This window comes from Staurois parvus, unplaced genomic scaffold (genome assembly GCF_062004578.1).
Source record: "Staurois parvus isolate SC_StPar_1 unplaced genomic scaffold, SC_StPar_1.0 ptg000024l, whole genome shotgun sequence".
In the NCBI taxonomy this organism is placed as follows: Eukaryota; Metazoa; Chordata; class Amphibia; order Anura; family Ranidae; genus Staurois; species Staurois parvus.
In genome coordinates, this window is record NW_028317820.1 from 1,446,372 (window position 1) to 1,467,500 (window position 21,129).

The 21,129-nt window shown below is 41.6% G+C and overlaps 1 protein-coding gene across 1 annotated transcript in view; it reads left to right on the top strand.

Moving 5' to 3' along the window:
* LOC149472062 (uncharacterized) overlaps window positions 1-21,129 on the top strand; it is a 120,202-nt gene that overhangs the window by 40,260 nt on the left and 58,813 nt on the right. Inside the window, exons 7-9 of the mRNA XM_089693205.1 lie at window positions 10,915-11,010; window positions 14,483-14,827; window positions 16,615-16,923. Coding sequence (XP_089549331.1) covers window positions 10,915-11,010; window positions 14,483-14,827; window positions 16,615-16,923 — 750 coding nt within the window. The remainder of the gene's footprint in view (window positions 1-10,914; window positions 11,011-14,482; window positions 14,828-16,614; window positions 16,924-21,129) is intronic.

Sequence of the window (21,129 nt, forward strand, 5' to 3'; positions counted from 1 at the left end):
GAAAGCACCTGTATGAACCTCTGTTCTTCAGAGTGGTAGTCTTTAAGGGGTTGAATAATTGTGGCAATGAAGAAACCACATAAGAACCATTTACTACTGTATTACATAAACAATTGATGTCATTTTAGTTGCATTTGGGTAGTTACAACGTCCTTGTAGGATTTGATTCTGAATACAATTCCAAATGTACACTATAGTCCCTAAACCCCTTTACAGCATTGGGGGTTGAATAATTTTGGCCACAACTGTAGAGCGTAAGTTCACCTTTTCACAAAACATGGAAATGAACACCCTACACCCCACCCCTCTTTCATGGCTAATGAGCTGTCAGTGTCTACACAGCCTGTGTAGCCATCTGGGGATTTCAGTTCCCCACTCTTCTTTCTGTAGGGCTTCCAGGACGAATCAGAGTGGTTCTCATATGATCACTTTGGCCAAATTGGAATGATGGAGAGGAAGTGTGGAGTAACAAAAAAGAAACATTGTATTGAAGAATTTTTAGATTAGTAGGGAGTGCAAGTGATTGCTGCTACAAGGTTGTTATTTCAGGTTACATTTACAAGGTACTAGAGGGGAAGGTATTGCAACTTGGTGATCCAATAGACCCCTGGTGCCCAATTTGCAGCCCACAGGCAACATGTGGCCCTTTGGCACTTTTTGTGTAGCTCTCAAGCCAGACACTAATCTGTGTTTCCCTATTGCCGTTATAGTAGTGATTTTTAGCAGTCTCTTGTAATGTGTCTCCCATGACTGTCTCCTGAAGCATGTATCCAGTTTCCATAAATTCCTATATCATGTCCGCAGTCTCTGACCAACTTCTGTATCATGCCTTCAGAATCTGACCATCTCTTGTATCATGTCTGCGGTTTGTGAACATCTCCTGTACTTTGTAGTCTCTGACCATCTCCTGTACCATGTCTGCAGTCTCTGACCATATACTGTATCATGTCTGCAGTCTCTGACTATCACTTGTATCATGTCTCCTGTTTCTGGCCATCTCTTATATCCTGTCTGCAGTCTCTGACCATTTCTTGTATCCTGTGTGCAGTCTCTGACCATCTCTTGTATCATGTCTCTTGTCTCTGACCATCTCCTGTATCATGTCTGCAGTCTCTGACCCTTTCATCATGTCTGCAGTCTATGACCATCTACTGTATCATGTCTGCAGTCTCTGACCATCTACTATATCATGTCTGCAGTAGCTAACTGTCTCTTGTAGCATGTCTCCTGTCTCTGACCATCTCTTGTATCCTGTCTTCAGTCTCTGACCCTTTCATCATGTCTGTAGTCTCTGATCATCTCTTTTATCATGTCTGCAGTCCCTGGTCATCTCCTGTTCCACATCTGCAGTTTTCAATCATCTGCTGTTCCATGGCTGCAGTCTCTGGCTATCTCTTTCATCCTGCTGTTAGTCTTTGACTATATCCTGTTGTGTGTCTGCTGTAACTGATAATGAATATTCACTGAATTTTATGTGTGGCCCTTTGGTTATGTTGAGGACTACACTTGAGGCCACTCATATCACGAACATTGACCACCACTGCTATGAACAAGGGGTGCACAGGTATTTATTTTTTATTTTTGTGGTTGCATTTGCTATATGTGTTTGATAAGTACAAATAACACCTGCTGATATTACCAAAATGGGTTAGTGAGATGAGAAGATGAGGGGAGATCTGTGTTCTTTATAATGCATCAGAAATGAAGTGGGCAAAGCTAATATGTTTTTCATTTGCAGCAGCATTTACATTGTCAGGGCAAGCTTTCAAGGTGTATCCCCCTTTTCTTGGTCCATGCAGTAATGATACACAAAGGTATAGCAAAATGCTAAATTATAACTGAAAGTAAAACTTTTCTTTTAGTTTTGGATGGAGTGGAAAGGGATTAGAACCTCTTTCAGGTTTTTATTGCTGTCTATGCTCCTGTTGGAGAGAGTCACCCTCTCTATTTGTTCTGTTTGCTCTCATCCCCAAGAGTGAAAGAAAATCCCAAATTATTGGGGTATCACCAGAACAGGAATGGAGAGGAAATCTTCCAACGGGTACACTAATTCTGGTGACTGCCCGGAATTTCCTCACTTTGGAGGGGATTTCCTCTTCCTTTCTGTTTGGCTATGAGACAGGAAATGATGGGAAATCTCCCAAATAGGACACCGTAGACAAAAAAAAAAAATCAACAGGGTGTTATCCAACAAGAAAAAAATTTTTGATAATGATTTTGGAAGCTGAGGTCTGTTATTTCTCGAGTCATAAGGTGCAGCGTAGAATTACCATTCATAGTTCAATGGTCTTACTTTGGTGAGTGTTTTTAAAGTTCACTTTAAGGACCAACCTCTCATTTCTGTGACTCTTCCTCTCCTCCCATTCCATAGCCTTCACTTCTTTACTCCTTAGCTGATTAACTTTTTTTGCCCTGTGTGTGTTTACAGAGATTACTGTCTTTGCAGATTATTTAATTCAACATTTTGATAGATCTTTGTGTATCAGAATTTCTAGGACCAAAAAGACAGGGAAGTGCAGAATATTTAACTGTTTGTGCGAATAAAAAAAAGTGTCATGGACAGCACTGAAAGTGACACTAAACAATATCTTTTTCTACATAAATAATCCATGCACATTCACTACCTAATGGTCCTGTAATCATTCTTTTCATGAAATTGTATCTTACTGTGTTTTTCTGCCTTTTTGTAACATTCTCTGTGAACTCCCAAACCTCTTCTTTTCCCCCCTCATGTCTGTGTGTTTGGAACAAGCAGTGCACATCAGTTGCAGTCACGTAGACACACTACAAATCTCATAGCCAATAGTCCATCTCTAGAGTGAGAAAAGAAGAGTGGCTACATTTAGACATGTGCAAATAGTTTTGGTCTGAATCTAAATTCGGACAAATTTTTGGTTATTCAAAGATTCAGATGTATCCGAATTTCTGAATAACACACCATGTTTTTTCTTAATTTTTCATTGCCAGCAATTCTTTTTTTTACATTCAGCTGTCAGTGGGGAAACCAGTATTACATTGGCCCAACAATTCCTAAAAGGAGTATGGAGACTGCCATTGCTGACCAACTTTTCAAAACGTTAGCTGCCTATCTGTCTCTGGGCTTTTTACTTTCGGAGTCATTTGTGATGGTACACAGCGTCCAACCCCAGCCCTTCTCACCAACTTGTGGCCGAAGGACCAGCCGATCTCGCACTGTGCTGTCACTTGCGTAACAATGTCACTCTCAGCTGCGCCCTGCACAAAGATTTTCCAGCTCGCGGGACCACAATCTATGTGCCAGCAGCCTGAGAGCAATTGTTACTGGGTCAGGTTAATTATGCAATTAACCCTTCACACTGCCACCACCGCCTTTTTACAGAGAAGGAGGAAACTCACAAATCTTAGCAGTAACACTATGATATTAGAATCAGCGTCTGTAATACACACTGTCACCACAGACAAGGATATTCAGAGGATTATTACATACAGGAGCACTCTTCAGAGACGGGGATTCTTAGTTTGCATTAAAAGCTTTAGAGACAGTTCAGCACTTTTCAGAAAATAGGATTTATTACTAAAAAGGTCAAAATGCTGCAATTAAAATATTTACAGAAAAAGATGTAACAAATATATATAAAGAGAGCAATAAAACAACAGAGAAATAAAATAAAGAAGTTCAGAAGGCAGAATACTTGCAAAAGTCCTTGGTTTGAGCAGAGTCCAATCGTCCGAACAAAAGGTTGCCTTTGCTCTCAAGTCTCTGAGCTGGTTGCAGTTCGATGTTAAAGGAGAGCTCTCTTTCTCCAGGCTGTCCGTCTTTTTCTATCATCTCAAAGGGGTGTCTCCTGAGAGCAAAGAGCCAATCACCTCATTTGGGGATGGGTGTTAGGCGGTAACCAAGGTTATGACCAAATCCCTTGCAATTTCATACTACGGTCAATAACCTTCAATAGGCACAGGTAGCATCCTAGCAACTGGCAGACTAATATTTAGAATTATATTCTAAATGCACAGATACCGAACTTAGCATATCTTTGCCACTCTGGATAAAAGAGACTGCTTATTTTCTTTTGTAGGTGCTAATCTAGGGATGTAAGGTGCCATGTGACTCATATTAAAATGACCTATCCGAACATGTACTTCATATCAATGTGTCCAGTTCCTGCTGAAGTTTATGAATTTGCATGAAAAATGACTCATGTGGGATGTACGTTTTATGGCACACTCTGCTCTAACGGCCTAACAGGTCATGACTGACTGAGGTATTGTTTTACGACCGGGCAAAGTGGTTTTCAAGCAGAACCCCTGGAACCAGACTAATTAGTAGTTTACAGCTCTGGAATTGATCTAGCTGTGTTTATCTAGGATAAGAGGCACTTTTCACCTCTGTTCACTTACAGACTCACATTCCATTCAAAAGGAAGGAGGGAGGACAGGAGAGACAACATGGCCGCAACCTAACAAGATGGCTTGTCCAGTACAGCGTCCATGGCTCTATTGCGCACAATTGTCACATCACTTACTTGGATCAGGATAATGGCAAGGGATCTATTCGTTTTATAATGGGAGTTCAGCAATGGCATCCTAGATGCTTTTTCTTCATAAAAGTCAGCTTGAGTTTAACCCATTGATGCCACCTGTACACAGATATGCGGCCTCACTGAAGTGGGTCTTTATCCATGAGGCCGCGTGTACCTCTCTTTGTGCTGGGAGCACACCACACAGCGTGTTTCCAGGACAGAGACCAGACTTTCACCGAGAACCCAGGGTCTCGTACTAATATACAGGACCCAGGACTCCCAGTTCCTGGTCACCTGATCACTGTGATAGCCTCTGATTGGCTATCACAGCGATCAATCAATGTGCAGCCCACCCTTGTGTTTTTGTACTCTTCTGAATAGAGAAAAAGATACATTGGGGGAGTTTTGTTAAAACTGGTACGCACAGAATTTGGTGCAGCTCTGCTCAGTAACTAATCTAGGTTTTGTCAAAGCTTAAAGTGTTACTACACCCTGAACCCTACATTAACTATATCTGCTCTCCCCGGACCCTGCATTCACTATATCTGGTCTCCCAGGACCCTGCATTCACTATATCTGGTCTCCCCGGACCCTGCATTCACTATATCCACTCTCCCTGGATCCTGCATTCACTATATCTGCTCTCCCCACACCCTGCATTCACTATATCTGGTCTCCTCGGACCCTGCATTCACTATATCCGCTCTCCCTGGATCCTGCATTCACTATATCTGCTCTCCCCGGACCCTACATTAACTATATCTGCTCTCCCCGGACCCTGCATTCACTTTATCTGGTCTCTCCGGACCCTGCATTCACTATATCTGCTCTCCCACAGTACACACAACATGGAAATGCAATTATTTTAGTAAATACAAATTGCTAAATACCTTTTCTCATCAGCAGTTAAAGCAGTCTTGTGACTTCTATCAGTGTCCAGCAGAGCACTGGTTAAAGCTTGTAGGAGGAGCTTTCATTCTCCTGTAGGAGGATGCTGGACCCCTGACTTCTGTCTGGACAGTGGTAATTGGCCCTGTGCTGATCACATGCACTCTTCCAAGAAAAAAAACAACCTCTCCAGCAATACACAACAAACTGAGCATGTGCAGCTTGCCCCTGAGCCTCTGTTCTATCAGGTGGGGGATATTGGAATAAAGGGAGGATCAGAGAAGACAGGATCAAACATCCTTTTTACACAATGTGGAGGATTAGCCCCTTAGGTTCCACAGTGGGTATGACAAGCATGCTTTATTGCATATACAGACTGATTTTACCATTGTGCGTTTAGTAACACTTTAATTGAACAAGCTGAAGTTAGAGACTGATTGGTTAGTATGCACAGCTGCACCAGATTCTGTGTGCACCTATATTAGTAAATCTTCCCCATTGCATCTTTCTCTACTTGCAGTAGAGAAAGATGTAAACTAATAAAGTGTGTAAGAAAAAAAAGAAATAATAAAACAAATTAAAAATTAAAGAAAAAAATTGCAAGATCAGGGTCTGATGTAGGTCAGGGTCAAGGTATGGGTCAAAGGTCAAGGTAAGGATCAAAGGTCAGGGTCAATAAATTTTAGGTAGGATTTTAAAAAACAAACATTTTTTTAAATACAGTTGTGGCCAAAATTATTCAACCCCCAATGCTGTAAAGGGGTTTAGGGACTATAGTGTACATTTGGAATTGTATTCAGAATCAAATCCTACAAGGACGTTGTAACTACCCAAATGCAACTAAAATGACATCAATTGTTTATGTAATACAGTAGTAAATGGTTCTTATGTGGTTTCTTCATTGCCACAATTATTCAACCCCTTAAAGACTACCACTCTGAAGAACAGAGGTTCATACAGGTGCTTTCCATCAGGTATTGAAAACACCTGTGGATGTCACCGAGCAGCAATCAAGCATAATAAGCACCAATTAGGCAGCTTTAAAATGACTGTGATACTCAGCTCCTTCTAGACATTTACTGGTGTGGTTACAAACATGGTGAAGGCAAGAGAATGGTCCAGGAAGACAAGAGAAGAGGTGATTTCTCTTCACAGGAAGGGCAATGGCTATAAGAAGATTGCAAAGATGTTAAACATACCAAGAGACACCTTAGGAAGCATCATTCGCAAATTCAAGGCAAAGGGCACTGTTGAAACGCTACCTGGTCGTGGCAGAAAGAAGATGCTGACTTCGACTGCTGTGCGCTACCTGAAGCGTAGAGTGGAGAGAAGTCCCCGTGTGACTGCTGAGGAACTGAGAAAAGATTTGTCAGATGTGGGTACAGAAGTTTCAGCCCAGACAATAAGACGCACACTGCGTAATGAAGGCCTCCGTGCCAGAACTCCCAGGCGTACCCCCTTGCTGTCTCCAAAGAATAAGAAGAGTCGACTGCAGTATGCCAAAAGCCATGTGGACAAACCACAAAAGTTGTGGGATAGTGTTCTGTGGACTGATGAAACAAAATTAGAACTGTTTGGGCCCATGGATCAACGCTATGTTTGGAGGAGGAAGAACAAGGCCTATGATGAAAAGAACACCTTGCCTACTGTGAAGCATGGTGGAGGGTCAATCATGCTTTGGGGCTGTTTTGCTTCTGCAGGTACAGGGAAGCTTCAGCGTGTGCAAGGTACCATGAATTCTCTTCAGTACCAGGAGATATTGGATGGAAACGTGATGCAGTCCGTCACACACCTGAGGCTTGGGAGACGTTGGACCTTTCAACAGGACAATGATCCCAAGCATACCTCCAAGTCCACTAGAGCATGGTTGCAGAGGAAAGGCTGGAACATTTTGGAGTGGCCATCGCAGTCACCAGACTTAAATCCGATTGAGAACCTCTGGTGGGACTTAAAGAAAGCAGTTGCAGTGCGCAAGCCTAAGAATGTGACTGAACTGGAGGCCTTTGCCCATGAAGAATGGGCGAAGATACCCGTAGATCGCTGCAAGACACTTGTGTCAAGCTATGCTTCACGTTTAAAAGCTGTTATAACTGTAAAAGGATGCTGTACTAAGTACTAAGATTGAATGTCACTTGGGGGTTGAATAAAACTGATAATGCTGTGAGCACAGAAAAGACATTTGTGGTTATTTCATTATAACTGTTATGTTATATTTGTCTGACCTACAAGTGCCTCTTTAATGTAAATGTAAGCAAGATGACTGAATGATCAAAAGCAATGTCAAACTGGCCAAAACACTCAATTTCAGTGGGGGTTGAATAATTTTGGCCACAACTGTAGGTATCAGTACTGTCAGTGTCAATATGTTTTAGGTAGGAGAAAAAAGCAAAATGCACACTACTGTTTCTGGGCCCTACTACGGGTACAAGCATCAAATAACATGCACATATGTGGTATCAATGTGATCGTCAGGAGCAGGAAAATTTATTTTGGGTGGTACATTATGGTAATAGCAAGAAATAAACAGCTACATTTAAAAAAAAAACTATTTTTGGCAAGTTTTGTTCTTTGATATAAAAAAAAGGGTTTATCTGTTACCATTTACCGCCAAAAGAAAGCCCCATAAAAACACAAGGTATAATCCATCTGGATACACTAAGCAGTTGCGGTGATAAGTGCAGTTTTACTAATGCATGTCAAAGTTGCAAAATTGTGTTCCGGCATTAAATTTTGTTTTACTCTCCGTCACCAAGGGGTTAAAAATTGTCTTTGGTCCTTTAGTAACTTGATATGCATGACATGTTGGGTTACAAAAATATACACTATATGGTATTGGTTTCACCGCTGTCACATTATAATCGTAGATCAGAAAAGTGTCACTTGCTAATGGTCATATTAAAGCAGAGCTCCAGTGAAAACTGTACCTGCTGACTTTTGAAAAACAGCCACTCACCTGTCCCTCGAACCAGCGGTGTGCTCACTGCAGCCAAGTTTGCTGGCCGACCTCTGTCCCTGGCATCTTAAGTGTGGGCACCTGGTTGTGACAGCCTTTAGTGCGAGTCGTGCTGCAAATGGTGAATGGTCCTGCAGTCTTCTGGGACCTGTTACGTGTCCCAGAAGACTGCGAGGGGGGGGGGGGGGAGAACCTCCGCTTCCGATCGCCTGGACCAGGGGTCTCCAAACTTTTCAAACAAAGGGCCAGTTTACTGTCATTTAGACTTTAGGAGGGCCGGATCATGACAAATGGGGGACCCAGAATAAGTGAGCATTAACCTTTCCGTAGGGTTATTAGTCAGTTACATAATGCCTGTGGTCAGCAGGAGAAGGAGATATAGTGCCCCATCATTGGTATTACTGGAAAGAACATTACCCCATCATTGGTATCAGTGGGAAGAATAGTGCTCTAACATTGATATAAATGGAAGAAATAGTGCCCAACAATAGTTGGTGTCGGTGGGAGGAATAGTGTCCCATTGTTAGTATCAGTGGGAGGAATAGTGCCCCATCATTGGTATCAGTGTGAGGAATAGTGCCCCATCATTGGTATCAGTGTGAGGAATAGTGCCCCATCATTGGCATCAGTGGGAGGAATAGTGTCCCATCATTGGTATCAGTGGGAGGAATAGTGTCCCATCATTGGTATCAGTGGGAGGCATAGTGCCCCATCATTGGTGTCAGTGGGAGGAATAGCGCCCCATCATTGGTATCAGGGGGAAGAATAGTGTCCCATCATTGGTGTCAGGGGGAGGAATAGTGCCCCATCATTAGTATCAGTGGGAGGAATAGTGCCCCATCATTAGTATCAGTGGGAGGAATAGTGCCCCATCATTAGTATCAGTGGGAGGAATAGTGCCCCATCATTGGTATTACTGGAAGGAACATTACCCCATCATTGGTATCAGTGGGAAGAATAGTACTCTAACATTGATATAAATGGAAGAAATAGTGCCCTATTGTTGATGTCGGTGGGAGGAATAGTGTCCCATTGTTAGTATCAGTGGGAGGAATAGTGCCCCATCATTGGTATCAGTGGGAGGAATAGTGCCCCATCATTGGTATCAGTGGGAGGAATAGTGCCCCCGTTATTGATATTCGTGGGTGGAATAGTGCCCCCATTATTGATATTAGTGGGTGGAATAGTGCCCCCATTATTGATATTAGTGGGTGGAATAGTGCCCCATCATTGGTATCAGTGGGAGGAATAGTGCCCCCGTTATTGATATTCGTGGGTGGAATAGTGCCCCCATTATTGCTATTAGTGGGTGGAATAGTGCCCCCATTATTAATATTAGAGGGAAGAATAGTGTCCCATCATTGGTATCAGTGGCAGAAATTATGCCCCACTTTTGATATCAGTGTGGAAGAAATAGTGCCCCAAATGCCGGATAAAGGTAAGCAAAGAGCCGCGTCCGGTCCTCGGGCTAAAGTTTGGAGACCACTGGCCTAGGCAGGGCGAGTATCTCTCAAAATCAAGTAGTACTTGCCCCCCCCCCCTCGCTCTCCAAATGTGGCAATTCATAACAGGGAGCAGGGGACAAGTTGTTAAAGCAGAACTTCCCCTTTTTGGTGGAACTCCACTTTAAGTTATGATGATGGTATGTCTTCAGAACACCTCTGGCATGTACAGACACAACCAGGCCAGACAATCTTAGCCTGACCATACGGAAAGGATTTTCATTGACAATTTCTACCTTTTTTCCTCAGATACTGGAAGGTGGCACTATCCAATTTTCCCATTTCTCAGTATTTTTACTGAGAGACGTATGAAGGATGACGTGGCTGACCCACTTTTTAAATTTTAGCTACCTAGCTGTTTCTGGACTTGGTACTTTTGGAGTTACTATGGCTGGTCATACATTACACAATTTTCTTACCCATTTTCCTTTAGATTTACCATCAGCTACTGTATGTACTGCAAGGGCCTGCCTGATTGCATACAGATAGAAAGTGTTTAGGTTTGACCTCATATTATAAGGTTTTGGTAAATCTAAAGAAAATTGTATAATATATGGCCAGCCTTTCTTGAAGCAGGATAATGGCAAGGCATCTGGTATTTTATGAAGGGAGTTCAGCCATGTCTAGGTAGACAGCACTTTTATAGAAGGATTTCAGCAATGCAGCTCAGGCATTTTTTTCCAGGCTTCTTTAACCTCTTCCCACTGAATGTATGCATATATGTAGTCTCTTTGAAGTGGGTCTTTTTCTGTAGAACAATTTATGTGTGAATCTGTGTTTGTGCTGAATATGACAGGTTTTTTTTTACTTTTTAAGGCCAGTTTTCTTTTGATAACAAAAATTAAGAAGATATCCATTACCAATGAAAGCTCCAATTTATAGTTGAAAAAATGCAGTATAATTTCCTTGCTATACTAAAGCAGTTGTTATGATACTGTATGTACAGTTTTACTAATGAATGTCAAAGTTAAGATTTGTTGTACTTTCTATCATGGAAGGTTTAATATGAGTGTAAATGTAACAAGTTTAAAGTGTAGAAATAAGTAGTTTTCTACTTGCCTTTTGTTTTCAGATCTAAAGGCACGGTATAAAAGCTTTGTCGTAATCGCCAGCTTTGTCGTAATCACATTAATCATTGTTCTGTTACTCATTAAGAAAAGAAGAAAGCGTAAGTGACTTGAAAGATTTTATTGTATTACATAATAGTAAAGACTTGCATCCTGTATGTTACACTATAAGTTTTTCTCTTGTTGAGGGCATTTTCTGGAGACACAACAAAAACCGAGGGAAAATTCCCTTTCAGACAGCTTTCATAGGACCCCAGCGGAAGATTTACCATTACCTCTTGTCACAGGGACTACCATAACACCTTAGATTCTCCATCACTGTTTGTACTTGTGACAGTGATCACCAGGGCACTTAGAGAGAGTGAATCTCCCTAATGAGGACATATTAAGGAATAAAAACCAGACTGAAGTCGGAATGCTTACCTACTCCATCCAAAATACGTTTTGGCTATGGATAAACTTTACCTTCTGTTAATGCTTACCTTGCTATTAAAAAGTTGATATTCTCCTTAGTACTTTGAAAATTTAGCTGCACTTTTAGCAAAGCTATCCTTTAAATGCCCCCTTCCCCCAAGTCTTATACTTACCTGTCACTGATCCTCCTAAATCTTTGCCTACATAACCGGTACAACCTCCTAACTTCTAAAGTCTCCTGGCCAGGCTCTACTCCTTCAGTGTCCATTCACCCCTTTGGAAAGACCACCTATTATTGGTCCCAACAGTGGACAGCCTTTCCTTATGAATAAATAGAGATGGAAGCCAGGTTTGGAGATTCTTGGTGAATATGTTTATGGCTCCCACAGCATACATCTTAGAGAAGTGGGGATAGATAAGTAGAAGAGTTGGGTGGATCCTGGGGTTTGGCAAATGTATAAAATATTTGTACTAAAAGTACAATCAACCTCTAATGAGGTTGTATGTATGAATGCGAGTTAGGGACCTTAGACTGTACACCCCTTGAGGGTTAGGGATGTATAATATACAGGTGAAACTCGAAAAATTACAATATTGTGAAAAAGTTCATTTATTTAAGTAATGCAACTTAAAAGGTGAAACTAATATATGAGATAGACTCATTACATGCAAAGCAAGATAGTTCAAGCCATGATTTGTCATCATTTTGATGATTATGGCTTACAGCTCATGAAAAACGCAAATCCACAATGTCAGAAAATGAGAATATTCCATGCAATCAATAAAACAAGGATTGTACATAGAACAATATCGGACCTCTGAAAAGTAGAAGCATGCATATGTACTCAGTACTTAGTTTGGGCCCCTTTTGCAGCAATGACTGCCTCAATGCGGCGTGGCATGGAAGCTATCAGCCTGTGGCACTGCTGAGGTGTTATGGAAGACCAGGATGCTTCAATAGCGGCCTTCAGCTCTTCTGCATTGTTCGGTCTCATGTCTCTCATCTTTCTCTTGGCAATGCCCCACAGATTGTCTATGGGGTTCAGGTCAGGCGAGTTTGCTGGCCAGTCAAGCACAGTAATCCCATGGTCATTGAACCAGGTTTTGGTGCTTTTGGCAGTGTGGGCAGGTGCCAAGTCCTGCGGGAAAATGAAGTCAGCATCCCCATAAAGCTCGTCTGTGGAAGGAAGCATGAAGTGCTCCAAAATCTCCTGGTAGACGGCTGCGATGACCCTGGACTTAATGAAGCACAGTGGATGAACACCAGCAGATGACATGGCTCCCCAAATCAACACAGACTGTGGAAACTTCACACTGGACTTCAATAATCTTGTAGTGTGTGCCTCTCCATTCTTCCTCCATACTCGGGGTCCTTGGGCCTCTCCATTCTTCCTCCATACTCGGGGTCCTTGGGCCTCTCCATTCTTCCTCCATACTCGGGGTCCTTGGGCCTCTCCATTCTTCCTCCATACTCGGGGTCCTTGGGCCTCTCCATTCTTCCTCCATACTCTGGGTTCTTGGTTTCCAAGTGAGATGCAAAAGTTGCTCTCATCGGAAAAGAGGACTTTGGACCACTGAGCAACAGACCAGGTCTGTTTTTCTTTAGCCCAGGTAAGACGCTTCTGATGTTGTCTGTTGTTCAGGAGTGGCTTGACAAGAGGAATACGACATTTAAAGCCCATATCCAGAATCCGTCTGTGTGTGGTGGCTTTTGATGCACTGACTCCAGCCTCAGTCCACTCCTTGTGACAGTCCCCAACACTTTTGAATGGCCTTTTCCTGACAATCCTCTCCAGGCTGCGGTCATCCCTGCTGCTTGTGCACCTTTTTCTTCCACACTTTTCCCTTCCACATAACTTTCTATTAATGTGCTTTGATACAGCACTTTGGGAACATCCAGCTTCTTTTGCAATTACCTTTTGAGGCTTTCCCTCCTTATGGAGGGTGTCAGTGATGGTTTTCTACACAACTGTCAGGTCAGCAGTCTTTCCCATGATTGTGATTCCTACTGAACCAGACTGAGAGACCATTTACAGTCTCAGGAACCCTTTGCAGGTGTTTTGGCTTAATTAGCTGATTCGAGTGGGACACTTTGAGCCGAGAATATTGCACCTTTTCACAATATTCTCATTTTCTGAGATTGTGGATTTGGGGTTTTCATGAGCTGTAAGCCATAATCATCACAATTATGACAAATCACAGCTTGAACTATCTTGCTTTGCATGTAATGAGTCTATCTCATATATTAGTTTCACCTTTTAAGTTGCATTACTGAAATAAATGAACTTTTGCATGATATTCTAATTTTTTGATTTCCACCTGTACATGTAAAGCACTGTGTAAATTGACAGTGCTATATAAGTACCTGAAATAAATAAATAAAAAAAAAAGATTACATTGCCAACTTTCTGAGTCTGTTATACTTCTGTGCTTCTCCATGAAAGCCATGATAATGAGGTATATGTTGTCCAAGCTGTGGTGGAACACAGCAAACTGAAACACCCAAAACAAAGAGAATGGAAAAGCGATAACAAAGGTATGGTCAATATTTTGTTAAAGACAAGATTGCCATCAAATCTGACATGGTTGAAGCCCAAATAGAAAATGAGACCCATCATTTCACTATAATGACTGTTTTTCAATATCTTACCTAACATATCATTCATTTCATTGGTCTGCCATGCCCCCCCACTGAGTCAGACCTTAAACACATAAACACCAGTTCAAGGCTTTCGTATTTAATTTAAAAAATGTAGTTACCTGTTGAAAATATTGTAGCTCCTGATAAAGAAAAAAACTAAAATTGTGGAAAGATTAGAGACGGGGAGGATTAGTTAATTTTTCAGATATTTGGATATTTACTTTAAAGAGGAATTCCAGATAACGTTGTAACGTGGGGGAGGGAGGATAGACCTCAAGCCCTATGTATGCTTCAAGTGAACCTATTGACATGCCCTGCATAGGTAAATTTCCCATGCACATTTTCTCTGATAATCTCCCATGTTTATACATCTTGTACACTTACACATGTCTCTGTTACTTATCCTTCTGCAATGTTTGCCTTTAATATTATTGGAATTTACTAAAAAAACTTCTGATTAAATTAAAAAAACATTATTGCAAAGGAAAAAAATAATTTTATGCCATTATTCCTTCTAGATTTTTTTGCACGGCCAGAATTTGAGGTAATACAAATACCAAAATTGTTTGTCAGTAAACAAACACAACTGCAATGTACAGTGTCACACTTTTACCCTGATGACCTGATGGTGGACTGGTTAATCAAAGAAGAGGGAAAGGAGAAATTTCCTATAAATGCCAGTGGGAGCTACAATGTTCCCAAAAGTGGATCTCAGCTCCAATCAGATAAAACATTTACCCGTACAGAAATTTTGGAGTTCACCCCATCACTGAAGGATCAGGGGTCAGAGATCATCTGCAGAGTGCGCCATCCCAGTCTGAAGGAACCAATAGAGAGGACAACTGGACCCCTACAGGTGTTGGGTGAGTACACTAGCTCTTCCCTTGTATCTTTAAAGTGTAGCTTCACTTTGTAACAAAAGCAGAATATCCTGCCCAGGTTCCACGCTCCTCATCAAATTTGGAAATACAGGGACAGACCTTAGATGTCAACCAATCCATTTCCCCATTGCCTGACCCATTTAGGAGCATTGCAGTGTTCCTCTGTCCAGGCACTTTGCTATCCTCTAGAAAAATCCCACATGGCCCACAAAGAGAAGAATATTGGATTAAAAATACTACTTTCAGAGCAATCATCCAATAATCTGATCGTTAGTACACAGCTTTGGAGAGCCGAGCACAACTGTTCATGAAAAATGATCCGAAGGGACAAGCACGAAAATGTTTCTCATATGATAAAAGAACAAACGATTTTCATTTAAGCAGTACAGTATTCATCCATAAAAAATCAGAAGACCAAAACCCCACATGCTCGGAAACGAGAGAATACATTACAATACAATACATTACATCATCGCAGGAATTTGTATTCTGTCTTATGAGAATTTTTGTAACTTTAGTAACCTCTTCATTTTTGATATGAGAATAACTTGCAAAAAAAAAAAAAAAGGACATTCATCTGATATTCTCATTGTGTGTACTAGGATTAAAAATAATGCCCAGCCCTGTATGAAATGGCCATTATTTACCACAGTGAGGATCAGTACATGCCTGTTGACTGCTGAGGATGCAGCAATGCCAGGACTCAGAAATCCTGCTCCTGGGCAGGCCAAGTAGTGAGAAGTCAGATTTTCTGGCTTCTGAGGTCTATAAATGTATTTACAAATCTAACTAGATATGTGTGGGCAAGACGGGGTTTTGATACCTTGATTACATTTTATTAAAGCCCAACCCCAAGCTATCCCCCTGCACCCCCAGTGCAACCTTTTCCCCTAAACTGTGTATTTTACAGTTCTTTTTTATACTTACCTTTTCTCAATGTTTTCAGGCCAGTCACCTAATAATAAAGGTCCACTATAGACCTTCAGGACCTTCACCTGGTGCTTCGTGGTCATCAATGATGTATCATTTTACTGTGAGTCTGAGGCACCACGGTGATGCCCCTCAGGGGCAGATCCATGACATCTTGCATTCACAGTGGGGTTTATTTACTAAAATTTACCAATCAGCTTTCAAGTTTTATTGCCAAAGCTTAACTAAACAAGCTGAGGTTAGAAGCTGATTGGCTTCTATGCATAAGTGAACCTGATTTTGCACTCTCCAGGTTTAGTAAATGAACCCCAGTGTGTCATCAGTCTTATAAATACCAGCAAATGCAATTTATAACTTCTAGGACAGGGATTTGAGAATCTTTAAAGCCAATCTGTCACATCCAAAAATGTGAAAAATAACAACCTACATTGCTTTGCATAGTACTTATCAAAGCAATGAGCAGCGACTGTCTTGAGCAACTATGGCTGTAAAAGAATCTTTAGAATCTATGTCACTTCTACATGTGTCAGATGCCTGGACCCCTGCTGCATGCTGTAGTTCTGCCCATGACCCCGATGTTTGTTGTGTCCAGTAATGGTGTAGAGGCTTGCAGGTGGAACCACAATGCGTAGCCCTGGGGAAGCTACTTGCATAAGACTTGAAGTGTTCTGAGCTGAGGTAGCCTCAGTAATGGGTGGCAGAAAGTCTTCAGCCTTACAGAACAACTCCAATCGAATGTGGCCAACTACTACCAGCCTCACTAAAGTGTCAGGAACATTTTTGTTTTATATTCTTTTCCCTGAGGAATGATTTATATATTTCATATTTTTCTTTTGCAGTTAAACCTGAACTCCAGCAGCCAGTACAACTCTCAGTCACAGACTCAGGGGATGTGGTGGGTTCTTTAACCCTTCTAAACTTTTACCCCAAAAATATAAATGTTACTTGGACCTGCAATTCCATCCAAACCAATCAGAACATTCAAGAGGACGGGGTCATTTGCAATCCAGATGGTACATTTACTCTTGACAGTCAATATAAAATTCCAGGAAAACTCCTAGAGAACAAACAATTTATGATGAAAGTCACATGGAAACATAAATCCATGGAAACGCCAGAATACAGAGAGATCTCCATACACGATCAAGGTGAGGTAAAACATAAAATTACCATGCACACCGTAGGAGAGTCAGGTAAAGGTGACAGGTTCTCATGTTGCCCCACCATTCATCTTTGAGCAGCCAGAGATAACTGGTGCTTCCAGGGAAGGGGAAGCATGAGAACTTCACCCCTTCCTTCACATGATGAGGGGGTCATTAACCCTATGTAAGCCTAACCATTGATAAGACAACAGCTCAGACTGAGAAATCGATTGGTGAGGAGCTTGTTGAAGGCGAGTATTGCTGGTTGGGAAGGGTGGTGCTCTGACACAAAATTCTGTTATTTTGCCCAGAAAGCGACAGTTTCTCTTTCTCTTGAACTGTCTGAGATGGAACAGGAAGTTAGAGGAAATCTCTGTAAGCAGAGGGTATTTCCTATCTTGGACAGTTTTCACCAAAATATTTTCTCCCATTGGAAGGTTGACAATAGTCACCAGGACAAATACCCCATCAGGAACACAGTCATCAATAAAAAACTTGACAAAGGGTCTAAGACTACATCCACACTAGCCTTCTGTGTCTGGTTTATTTAAATGCAGGAACAATTATCTGGAAAACATGTACAAACTTTGCAATTCCCAGACCAGGTTATCCTGCATTTAAAGTGGAACTAAACCTACAATAAAAAATGAAAGCAGGCAGCAAATCGCTGCAGAAGAAACATGCTATGTCTCTTCTGGAATTAGACATACTTCCCTGCCTGTTTGCAATCTTATAATGAATATACACTGAGCTGCACAGGCATAGCCCAAGAGACAGTCCCTGTGCACTGAAGTGGTGCCAAAATTAGCGATTCCCATGTGCATGCGTGGAAGTCACATCATCGCCCACTTGCAATCAGGAGGCTGCATTTACCACATTTACAAGTTTACATGCACTTACAGGTGTCTACATGCATTTAGGATGCACATAATTCTCTAAATGCTGCTAAAGTGAATATACCTAAAATCAGGTAAATGTGCAATGGAAATAATACCATTTAGGCCCCTTTCACACAAGAGTACAGTGAGTCCATTTTTTACTTGTGATTACACGAATCAAAAACAGACTGAAATCCATCCCTATGGGTGGTCGGAAGCAAGCGGACATGTATCTTTGTGTCACACTTGTGTCACTTCTGCTGCTTTGGCAGGATGTGGGCAGACATAGGCAGGTGCTTACATCTGGTCACCCTGAGTGATTACAGGGGTTTGTTTGTAGGAAAAATCAGAATGGACACAGATGCCATATACTGTATATAGTTATATAATTGGTAAGGTTGAATAAAGACACCAGTCCACCCAGTTCAACCTCTATGGGTGTGGATGTGTGGGTGTGCTTATGTTAATACCATTTCCCATATACCTGTATATTGTGTTCGCTAAAATGCCCATCTAAGAGTTTTTTTAACTTATCAACACTTCCTGCTGTTACCACTGACTGTGGAAGGAAGTCCCACATCCTTACCACTCTAATAGTAAAGAAACCCCTACACTGTTTAAGGGTAAACTGCTTCTTCTCTAACCTCACTGAGTGGCCACATGTCTTCTTAAAGAGGAGCTCCAGTCTTTCCCCCAAAAAAATTAAAAGCTAGCAGTTATAAATACTGTAGCCACTGACTTAAGAACACTTACCTTTCCAGGGATCCAAAAATGTTCTTACGCGAGCCGATTCTTCAATTGGCTTTGGGTTCAGGCATCAGTATCTTAAGTAAGCTGAGCTATGCTTTGTGAAATGTCCCTGTGATGCATCCCAGATGGTGGTAAGGGGAAAGGAGGAGAGGGCTGAACTTCTGCAAAGGTCGCCATGGTACCTGTCAAAACCAAGAACCCGCTGCCCCTTCTCCCCTAAAAAGTGCCAAATGTGGCAGTGGAGGGAGGTAAGATGCAAACAAGCGGAACTCCCCCTTTTAGGTGAAGTTCCACTTTACGCTCTCTGAAACTAAGTAGTTCATTCCTAAGCTAGAATCACCATTGAGATATTTGCAAATTGCTATCATATCTCCTCTCAAGCGTCTCTTCTCCAGGGAGAATGTGTTTAATGTTTGTAGGCGTTCCTCCTAACTGAGGACCTCCAGTCCCCTTATTATATTATCTTTTTTGCCCTTCTCTAGACTCTCTCCAGTTCCTGCACATCCTTATTGAGGACTGGTGGCCAGAAATGGATGGCATACTCTAGATGTGGCCAAACCAGAGTTTTGTAAAGTGGTAGAATTATAGTCTCATCTCTGGAGTAAAAACCCTTTTTTATACATGCTAATATTTTGTTGGCTTTGCTTTCTGCAGGTTGGTATTGCATGTCATTGCTGAGCCTGTCATCTACTAGGACCCCTAGATCTTTTTCCATCCCATTTTCCCTAAAAGGTTCTTCCCCTAGCCAGTAACGTGCATTCATATCAAGTGCATTACATTTCATTTTTGTCATTAAACCTTATTTGCTATGTAGTGTGACATCTGTTTATGCTCTGATCCAAATTAGCAAGGCATCAGTCAAGAATCCCCTGCTGAGAAAAAACAGAGGCCATCCATGTGAAAGGGACTATAAAATCATTACATGCTTTTTTTATGCATTTAGCAAAGTCCTATAAATTTATATAATCATATGTATGTCATCACCAGTGTGAATGAGGTCTAACTCTTCCCTACTCTATACAAAACTAGCAAAAATTGTGTTGTTTCTACATAACTTTTTTTTAGGGCTCAGTTACGCTAGCAACAAGGACTGCCATGCCTCTGAAAAGCGATCTGTAGTCAGACTGCTTTCAGAGGCATTTGACAGGTGATAAGGAGGTGATTCAAACACAGCAAATACCTTACTCCTGCGCTGGGGATGGACTCAGCAGAGGCTAGGATGACAATGTGAATGTTCTGGAATATGCACTGTTTGCTGCCCTCAACGGACTGGAGTAGTCCAAAGTCACTGAATGCAAATGAAAAAAAACAAAAAGAGGCACACTGGCCTACTGCATTATCATTTAAAAATATTTATTGAAAGAAAAGGTAAGTATCATACTCACAATGGACATATAAAACACAGGCACAACACAATGAACAAAGGTGTTCAATCCATATAGCATCTGAGTCCACAACGATGGAACCCTGGCTGACCAACTGGCTGACGCGTTTTGAGGCCTCTTCCTCATATTTAATAAGGAGGTGTTATGTTGCCTCCTGTGTGTTTTAACCCACTAAATTCTGCATCACCGCACAACATGTGGTATTCGGCAGTCAGTATTGCCCATTAAACACAACAAGAGGTATAATTCCTGCCACAGCATGTATACACCCCAATTGCTACCTTTGCAGCGAAAGATGGAGTGGTTGGAGGAGGGTGGCAAAAATGTGTCCCAACTGTGTGGTTTTACTGCTCCCCAACTGCAAGTGTAAAGAAGCTTTGAACAATGTAATATAGATCAAAGAGTGGAAACAACTAGATTATTGTATATGTCTGGATATACATACAGTATTTACGGTAAGTAATGATGTATAGGCTAGTAGAATGATGTGGAGTAGATGAGTAATTGTATGGTATGGATGTATTATTACCTGAAAAGGGATCTGAGGAGGAATAATAGGAACTGGACTTGAGTGTACTCAGTGGAGAAATGTACAAGTGGAATAAAAATGAGGTTGGGAGGTGTAGAGTGCAATACAAAGTAGCAGAATGTAAGAAGAAACTTAGCAGATAAGGCACCAGAAATAGAGTTCTGGTATGATTGGTGGTTGAATGTGTATGTATACGCTCACCGGCCACTTTATTAGGTACACCTTCCTAGTACCGGGTTGGACCTTTTGCCTTCAGAATTGCCTTCATTCTTCATGGCATATATTTAACAAGGTGTTGAAAACATTCTTCAGAGATTTTGGTCCATACTGACATGTTAGCATCACGCAGTTGCTGCAGATTTGTCAGTTGCACATCCATGAACCATTGGTAAAAGGCAGGATGGATCCATGCTTTCATGTTGTTTACGCCAAATTTTAACCCTACCATTGCAGTTGAAATCGAGACTCATTAGACCAGGTAATGTTTTTCCAATCTTCTATTATCCAATTTTGGTGACCCTGTGCGGATTGTAGCCTCCGTTTCCTGTTCTTAGCTGACAGGAGTGTCCCCCTGTGTGGCCTTCTGCTGCTGTAGCCAATCTGCTTCAAGGTTCGACGTGTTGTGAGTTCAGAGATGGTATTCTGCATACCTTGGTTGTATAAAGTGGTT